Source organism: Penaeus chinensis, chromosome 3 (genome assembly GCF_019202785.1).
Source record: "Penaeus chinensis breed Huanghai No. 1 chromosome 3, ASM1920278v2, whole genome shotgun sequence".
Classification (NCBI taxonomy): domain Eukaryota; kingdom Metazoa; phylum Arthropoda; class Malacostraca; order Decapoda; family Penaeidae; genus Penaeus; species Penaeus chinensis.
The window spans coordinates 2475798-2485797 of record NC_061821.1 but is presented as its reverse complement, the minus strand read 5'-3'; the positions used below and the strand labels follow the sequence as shown (position 1 = coordinate 2485797).

The window sequence follows — 10000 nt, the reverse complement described above, 5'->3', positions numbered from 1 at the left end:
AATAATTAATCAATCACTTAATACAAAAATAATATAATAGGTAAATAAACAAACAGTGGAAGAAAATATACTTTCACTGTGTGTGCATAAATCAGAAAATATTTTACATGAGCTGCTTCAACTTTCAGAGCACTACCTACTTCAAGAAAGACAAAGCAAAGAGAATGAAAAAGATTAACAGATTGGAATGCTATATAAACTAGTGCAATACAACACAAGTACACTAAACAAGAGTACAAAATTTAGCCAGATCCTTTAAAGCAGAGAATTCAGAGCTACATGCTACTCACTGTTCATTCATCTATAAAACATATGTACACACAAGCACCAACCCTTTCATACTGGCAAGAAATTGTCTACGAGGTATTTTGATACAAGTTTTGTGACTTCAACATTGGGACCTTGTACAGAGAATTCTCATTATATTAGAATCTGTGGATTTCTGAAAGTTTTTCAACTGCTGCATGGTCTGGACTTTACCTGGTAACCTTTAAAATATACATCCATGGCAAGTGCATTTTAACAATGCTTATCATACACATTTTGTAGTAAAACAATAACAACAAATACACAAGGCAAAACACAAAAAAACATGAAATCAATAATGTATACAAATCTTCATTTGATAATATCCTACAAAGGAAACCCAAGTACTCACAAAATAAGCCAAGAATTTCACTTATTAAGAATTAAGGCACCAGCAGGAATGGTTACCCTGTGATGTGAAGAGAGAAAATTTACCATGACCCAGGTAATGGATTTGTGACATGAGGATACCCCCCTGGCAGACACATGAGGAATAGGGCCATGATAAGCAAACTTTATTATAGTATATTAGAACTGACTGTCTTTAAATACATGATCATCTCTTGGGGAATAGCTAATCATCTTCAACTCAGCCTCAGCAATAGTCTGCAACCTTAATTTGAAGTTAATCCTTTGATGTCCTTAGGTAAGGAAAAATAAGTATTTACATGAAGCATTTATAATTTTTTGATTTCTTAAAAAAATCATTTCTATTTACAATAATCTCTCTCTTGGCCCAAATACTCTGACAGTTATGGCACTTTCCTGTACTGTCCAGTCTATGAGTTCTAGGGAAAAATAAACAGCTCTAATGCAACATAAACACTCAGCCACAATTATACTTCTCTCAACCATTCTAGCCTTTATAAATAACATTATCTATTTCTTCACTGGTTGTAACCTTGCTATGAGTAATTTCTGTCGGTTGGCCGTCATAAAACGCGAGGCCCAACAGGAGAACCGATCTTCAATACAATCGAAAAGCTTTTCTAACCACCTGCCATTTTTTGGTCAATGAAATACCCAATGAATAAGCTTCATCATCCTGTTAGAATAGTAAGTATAGATGGCTTGAATGGAAAGTAAAGATACTCCAGCAACATATATAAAATATATCACTATGCATAAGAAAAAAACAACAACATTATAATTCACTGGAAAATATGATGATAAGGCCCATTAGTATAATACTATCACTGTTAATATCAACAACAAGATAACATATTATTACCTGTATATTTAATGTCCTTTACAACAAGCTGAACTATCCATTGCTTTCTTTTAAAACGGTGAAATGAAATAATAACTGAGAAAAAAAGAATCAGAGAAAGAAGAAAACTGAAGGAGAAAAAAGAGAACTTCTTAAAGAGGTTTCTTCTTCTTTTCTCGAATGGGCTTTGGAGGAGGGTTGTTTCCTTCCTCCTCTGTGACTTCCATGGCCTCTTCTACTTCTTCCACTCCTCCAGCTAGTTTAGACTGCTTCTTCTCCTCGTGCTGGTGAACAAGAGCCTTCCCTGTATCTTTGGCTGTTCGCTTGGCAATGCCCTTAACTCCCAGTGAAGCGATGTTATGCCCAACCAAAGCAGTCTGCCCTACAGCATAAAGTGTGTTGCCTGTGAGGTCGCCTGCTTCCTCACCATATCTGTGAAAATTAATAAATTATCAGCTTCTCAAATCTGTCACCTGGACAATAATAATGCTGTAAACATTGAGCTTGTTCATCAATGGTGAAAATAGACATGAAAACCTTTTTAAATAATGTGTTTCCATTCTGCACAGAAAAAAAAAAACATACTTCCCTCCTAAACAGAACAAAGAAAAAACATCAATAAAGTTTTATGCAATAAATATGAACAATAAACACAACAAAATATGAATATGAGAACAATTAATAATTTTCCTGCACAACATTCACAAGGAAAAATTACCACCACAAATAACAGTGGAATAATCTGAAGTCTTAATTTAAGTGAATATATACATACTCATAAAGGAGATAAGATAAAAAGAAGACTGTAACTATACAATGGAGATATATATATATATATATATATATATATATATATATATATATATATATATATATATATATATATACATACACATATACACACACACACACACACACACACATATACATACATATATATACACACACATGTATATATATGTGTATATATATATACATATATATACATGTATATATGTATATAAATACATATATACATATGCATACACATTTGAATATATATATACACATATACATACATATATATATACATATGTATATATGTATATATCTACATATATATACACATGTATATATGTATATATGTATTTATATATACATAGATAAATATATACATATACATACATATTTAAATATATACATATACATATATATATATATATATATATATATATATATATACATACATACATACATACACATATATATATACACATATATATACATACATACATAAATACAATATATATATATATATATATATATATATATATATATATATATATATATATATATATATACATATATATATATATATATATATATATATATATATATATATATATATAGAGAGACACATATACATATATATATATAGACACATATACATATATATGTACCAAGAATAAAGAAGCAATAGGAATTATATTGGAATACTAGCAATATACTAAAATAACAGCTTCAAAAGTAAGAAATATGTTGGAAAAATGTGGAAAAGATTCAACAAAATTAAGCAAACAAACCTTTTGAAGACAGGAAGGAAGAGCCAAAGAAGGCTATATGCAGAATCTGTCTATGTGAAAAAAAAATTTACATAAAAAGATATAGTTGAGGAATAGAGTGGAAGGGATAGGAAACCTCAGAAGACCAAGAAAAGGATGGAAAGAAGTGCTAAAAATGGCTGTGGAAGAAAAGAGAATAGGAAATGGGGGAAAGGGAATATATAAAAAAAAAGGTAAAATATATCTTAAAAAAGAAAGAGAGAGAGAGAGAGAGAGAGAGAGAGAGAGAGAGAGAGAGAGAGAGAGAGAGAGAGAGAAAATATATATATTTAAAAATTTGGCCTGTCTGCTGTACAACATGAAGGGGAAAATCATACTTGTGAGTGACCACTTTGACAGTGTTCTGAGTGATACTGGTAGCAAGAGTGGCAGCAGCATTTTCTAAACTCATGTAGACTGTGGAGGCACCCTTCACGGCCCCTGCGGCTACCTCCAACACACCCTCCACCTGGCGGTACATGCATAAAGCCAGCATTAGTCTAGGGGAGGACTATAAGACTTCCAATGCTAACGATATAGTAGTAAAGCAACACACTGTTTTTACACTTTTACAAACTGAATCATGCTAAACTTAAAGTCTTGGATTTGCTTATAAACATAACAACACAGGAAATAAAAAGTTAAAAATACACTTCATCATCCTACTGCTTGTAAGAAAATAAACTGCTTTTAGTACTTCAAGAAACTTCCTTTTGAATGATGAATATTCTCTATTTTATTATGCATCAGCATGAACTAAAGACTACAATCAACATTTCGGAAATACAGCAACTGTATCTCTAACCTTTGCTCTAATTCAAAGAGGTTTCAGGCCTATCTCCTCATTCTCACTTTGCAGCATTCATCAGCAGAGCATCTTACCCTATCTATCCTAATTGTTGCTGCATTTTGTAAAGGTATTATGACACAGGACAATAGCAACTGCATATAGCTTGCAATATAAGAATCTATGGGTCAAAAGACTGAATTATGATGCAAAATATCCTAAGCTTATGACATCTACCTCCAAAATTCAGTGAAATAATTTGTAATGTGGTTTCTCTTGTTGAATAACCACTTGCTGTCACCACTTTTACTATTTGCTTTTTATGCAAATAGTTCATACTAAATATCACATAAGTGCTCAGCTATACTCTATATATAGAAAGGGATGTATTTAGCCATGACTGAGAACCTAAATAAACACAGCCACATGATTACTAGTCTGCAAACTCTATACACAAATACAATTTTTTCCAAAGTATTATATAAAACACATCTAAATCACTCAACTAGTACCTACATATCACACAAACTACAATCCACTATTATACCCATGATAATCAAACTATAAAAGCAAGAGTGAGAAAAAAAAAAAAAATGAGCTGAAAAAAATACAAACAAACTAGATACTCTACAGTATATAAGCACACACAAAACTAGAGAAAATTCTACCACACCAAACTCTTTTCTTACATTTGAACTGGCTTCCTTCTCCTTCTGCCCGGTCAGGTGAGAGATGGCTCGTGTCCCATGCTTCTGGATATGTGGTGCCACTCGCCTGCCAAGTGCCATGGTTGCCTTGCCTACTTGGCTCACTGGCAGCCAAGGGATGAATGGAGGATATTAATAGGTTCAGTGAATTAAGTAAGATGCAAATGCATTTTGACTACTAATAATCAATATATGAGAGAGAGAGAGAGAGAGAGAGAGAGAGAGAGAGAGAGAGAGAGAGAGAGAGAGAGAGAGAGAGAGAGAGAGAGAGAGAGAGAGAGAGAGAAAGAAAGAAAGAAAGAAAGAAAGAAAGAAAGAAAGAAAGAAAGAAAGAAAGAAAGAAAGAAAGAAAGAAAGAGAGAAAGAGAGAAAGAGAGAAAGAGAGAAAGAGAGAAAGAGAAAGAAAGAAAGAAATAAAGAAAGAGAGACAGAGAGAAGCTGAAACAGTCTTTTATGCTTATGCTTACAGAGAAATCCGCTGACTTTTACTGCCTTGCCAGAAACATCCCGTGCCACCTTGGCTGTTGTCTGCCACTTGGGATCAATTTCCTTCTTATTTTCTTCAGGCTGGACATATTCCTTCAAGTTCTCAGAGCCAATGGTTATGAGCTCACTCAGTTTAGATGCACCCCACACCACCCCCTTCGAGATGGCTTCGGCTCCTGTTGAGGGAAAAACGTCTCCCATAAAATGAGGCTGATGCAAAATGGGACGAAAAGAGAGAGGTACTAAAAAATACTAAAATACAGAAAAACAACATCTATATCTTTCTATCTATCTCTAATATATACATAAAGTATGTGCATGGTGTCTCACTCACCTGTAACTCTGCAAAGGAAAGAAAAATTTACGAGAGACAAAAACCTAATCAATCTATAGAGGTAGATACATCACCTAGCGCTCTAACTGAGACAATGATCCTTCACTACACTTCACTAAATACTTCATTACCCAGGAATTCTGACCATCAATATGCTGCAAAGGTTCAATGGAGAGAACAAAATTTTTCTTGTAAATCCATTATATGAAAAAATCTTCTCGTGAACTGATATGAGAGGATGATTACATCGAAATGGACCTCAATCTAATATTTTTTTTTTTTTACAATGTTATAATCATGTAAATATTGATCATAAATCAAATTTTGAAGGATCAAAGATAAGGTAAATAAACACTGAAATTAAGAAAAACATAAATTTTGAGGAATAAAATAATTTTATTACTGTTGATTGAAAGACTAGAACATATTCCTGCTTTCACAAACATTTAGAAATCACAGACTGTGACGAGTCTCTCACTTTACCCCCATGCAACATAAAATCATGAAATGAAACCTAAATAAAAAATTACATGAAAATTTACTAGAGGCCATATATATGGCATTTTGTAACTAAATAGAGCTCAACATTTACATCTAAAGATATTTTTAGCTACCAAAATTTTAAAGAGAGATAAATAAACTACAGAATGGTACAGCAAAATCACACAGTTCTATGATTCAATATACCCTGGATAATACTGAGCAAATTATTCATAAATTACAGAACTATGAAATATTCATGTTATCATGCACATAATACTGCATGGTAAGAACCAAAGAGAGAAAGAAACCAAAGAAGGGAAAAAAAAATTATAAAAGAAAAGAGGAAAGATATAGGCATAATGGTATAAAATCACAAAATCAGAAGGAAAAAAAAAAAAAAAAAAAAATGGTACCAAAAAATACTGCAAAACTGCTCTTGGACGTTATCAAATAGGATGAAAGAGAAAATCAAGTTTTGCAACCTTCTATGCCTTAATGAGAATAAAAAAAATTTGTAAGTATAATATGTGAAGTCCTAGGTATGTCTTATGCTTTTGGCTACTGTCTACCTGTCTTTGTGTTGGAAGGGTTAACTGTTTTGTCACTTCAAATCACTGTCATAAATCAACATCAATCTAAACATAAAACTAAAATCCCAGTAAAATCATGCACATGCAGAATGTTAAACAACCTCATAGTGAAAAGGCAAGAGATCCTCTGAGACTATATGTAAAATCAATCTGTTTGAATTTGTGTGTAGGATAAAAACAGGGGAAGTTGACTGATGGTGAGTGAGATATATTCACACTTCCAAACTATATGATCAAGTTTGCATTTGTCCTTTTTTATATTTTCTTCTTATTTCTGATCAGAGTCCTTGCTTTTATGAAAACAAATATGTAAGGCTGATCAGTTGAACCTTTTGTAGCTTATGAGATGCAACATGCAAATTCAATAAACCAATGTACATTTACTATACACATATATACATCAGTGTAGAAGCAGAATCAAAACAAGAAAAGAGGGATGAATATTAAAAGAATAACAAGACAAACGAAGATGGGAAGAAAAAGTAGAAATTAAATAAGAAATCAGAATAAACAAAGAAATCAGAAAGGAACAAAGAAAAAAAAAAGGATGATATACTCTATGATACCAACTATCTACATACACAAAAAATCAAAAGCAAAATTCTCATAACATGCTTAAAAAAAAACAGCTGGAAGATGAGCATTAATTCAGAAAGTTATCATAAAGCTGATGATTTAATCACATACTTTATTGTGTATTATGCATTGTAACATGGTTATACCTCTTTTGTAATTTCTTGTGAAACCCTGACTTGAGCAAGAGTCCTTCTCCAAACTAGTGAATCTAAGGTAAAGCAAAGGCTGAAAAATATTAGTTATTTAGTCCACAACGTATGTGACGTCTGGTAATACAGATTCTTTATCCCAATGTCTCTGGGAAAATGTGTTCACTGTAGTATTGTTTTGTGAAATATGTCTGCACATAGATGGCTCTGCAAGTGCTTAGCCACAAAGGAGTCAATTAGTAGACCTTGTGACCTCACATGATTTCACCTTTCCTTGAGTTCGCGGGTATTTTTTTTTCTTACAGCTGGGCACACCTGTAGCCATCATGAAGAACCAACTGATCATCATGGCTACATCTATAGGTGTCATGACTAACTAAAGCGAGTCGAGTGGGAAGTTCCACTATCCATAGTGGACCTCCCCACTCGACTCGACGGTTGCCAGAAGTCTCTGGAATAAGTGACACCCAGAGATTTCTGGTACCATCACAGTAGGGTTAACAATGCTGTCAATATCGATGCTGTTGTTTATATTACAACCATTATGATTATTTTAGTGTTATTGATATTACACTATCAGATATCAGATTTTTTTTTCTTCTTTTTTATTATCAAGACAAAAGGGTAAACATGTGAGACAGTTAGTACTTGTCATTGGCTCATTGGTGATTTAGTTACTGTGGAGCCATCTATGTGCAAAATCAATTAGTAAATTAAACTCACAGTGGTCATGCCATCCCTGGTGGCTTGGGTTAATTACCAATTAGTTCAGTCAAATGTTCATGCAAATAATAAAAATGAAAATAAAAGGGCAATATATCTCTTTTTACAAACTTATAAGTTAGAAAAGTGAGTTTCTCTAAAATCTGTAATTGTTTTAAAATTTATTCCTGGACTACTTCCAAAGTCCTTTTAATCTCATGCTTCAAAATACACTGCATTCATTTACAAAAACTGTCAAGAATGGAAAAATAAATAAATAAACAAAAAATAAGAAATAAATAAAAACATTAAAGAATAAAAAAAAAGCCTTTTCATGTCAACACGACATTTGTGATTTTGCTGTTCCTCTCAATACCTGCAACCAAACCTGAGGCAATCCTTTCTGAGGTGGATTGGTGGATAAGTTCAGTCTCCTTCTCTGCATCTATTCCCTCAGGAGTCTTCTGCTCCTGGTAGGAGGTCAGCTGCATCAGGATCTGCTCAAAGAATTCCAGCGTTTCCTTCTCCACCGTGTCAGGGATGATGACCCCAACGCTTGAGCCTATCAAAGGAAAGTTGGGATAATATTCACATATTCATGTTTTGGCTACAGCTATTCAATAAGACAAGACTCAGATTCTAAACGGTTTTAAGAGATGTACTCACACCTCACACTAAATTCATAAAAATAATTCATATTTCATACATAAAAATATGCCTCTGTAAGCTAATTTCTATTAAGAACAGGTTATGATTGCAAGAACTGCTTAGATTCAGAAACCTATACAGTAGCAATAACAAGAGAATGGATACGCTAATAACCCCACCAACCTGGAACATTATTTGTGACATCAGGAAACATGTAGGCCCCATAGAAGGAGTGGAGGACAGGGCTGCGTGCTGGAATCAGGGGGTAGCTCCACTCTCCAACCTGCAGGAACCCTCGTGCACCATTGGGACCAGCATTATGCCCTATAGGCTCTGCCAACAAATTACCATATTAAAGGATGTCACTTGAAGTGCTTTTCTCATATAGAAGTAGCCAGATATTGTTATATTCATGAATTCACATATACAACTCGCAAAATTACAACAAATTCTCTTGGCATTAGATGCAAACCAAGGCTGATATAAATAAATGAAAAGGAAATGAAATAAGAATGAACAGCTCCCAAAACTCACCAGGGAAAGTAAACACAGCCAAGAATGAAGGGTAGGACGGACTGGTGACACGGCCATCAGGATAAATGAAAAAGATCTGTACCCCATTCTCAATCTGGAAGATCATTTCTCCATTCTGGGGTGACATGACGGGGGTCACGATGGGCGACTCTGATGCGATCTCCGTAAATGCGGCGTCTTGAACCTGGGAGACAGAACATATTTTGTGAATTGACTGAATTACACTGGCTTGTGAAGAATGAAAAAAATGTTATGCAGAGAAAGTGGTGAAGAGTAAAAAAAATGTTATACAGAGAAGAAATTCAAAGTATGAGGCAAAAGAGTAGGAAAGGAAAAGAAAGATAAGAAAAGGAAGTGGGGAGACAGAAAAGGAATGCAAAGGGATGAGGGGAAGGAAGAAAAGGAGAAGGAGAAGGAGAAGGAGGAGGAGGAGGAGAAAGAGGAGGAGGAGAAAGAGGAGGAGGAGGAGGAGGAGGAGGAGGAGGAGGGAGGAGGAGGGGAGGAGGAGGGGGAGGAGGAGGGGGAGGAGGAGGAGGAGGAAGAGGAGGAGGAAGGAGGAGGAAGGAGGAGGAGGGAGGAGGAGGAAGGAGGAGGGAGGAGGAGGGAGGAGGAGGAGGGAGGAGGAAGGAGGAGGGAGGAGGAGGGAGGAGGAGGGAAGGAGGAGGGAGGAGGAGGAAGGAGGAGTAGGAGGAGTAGGAGGATATAATAAGAAATGAGAAAAGAAGGGGTAGTGGTGGAAGAGAATTAAAAAGAGGCAGAGGAGAGGAGAAAAAAAAAAAAAAAAAAAAAAATCATATAAAAATGCTTGGGCTGCTAAGAAAAAAAGGAGAGGACAATGAAGGAAGATAAGGGAAGAGGAAGCTGAAGAGGAGGGGAAGGAAGTGGAGGATGAGGAGGAAGAGGAATCA

General features: G+C 34.6%; 1 protein-coding gene across 1 annotated transcript in view; it reads right to left on the bottom strand.

The window, feature by feature from the left end:
• The window catches only part of LOC125038529 (spartin-like), a 21498-nt gene that overhangs the window by 264 nt on the left and 11234 nt on the right, over positions 1–10000 (bottom strand). Inside the window, exons 5-11 of the mRNA XM_047632034.1 lie at positions 9093–9320; positions 8742–8891; positions 8287–8472; positions 5058–5252; positions 4573–4694; positions 3435–3565; positions 1–1948 (exon numbers count right to left, since the gene is read on the bottom strand). The exon at positions 1–1948 is cut by the window's left edge and continues 264 nt beyond it. Coding sequence (XP_047487990.1) covers positions 1669–1948; positions 3435–3565; positions 4573–4694; positions 5058–5252; positions 8287–8472; positions 8742–8891; positions 9093–9320 — 1292 coding nt within the window. The 3' untranslated portion in view covers positions 1–1668. The remainder of the gene's footprint in view (positions 1949–3434; positions 3566–4572; positions 4695–5057; positions 5253–8286; positions 8473–8741; positions 8892–9092; positions 9321–10000) is intronic.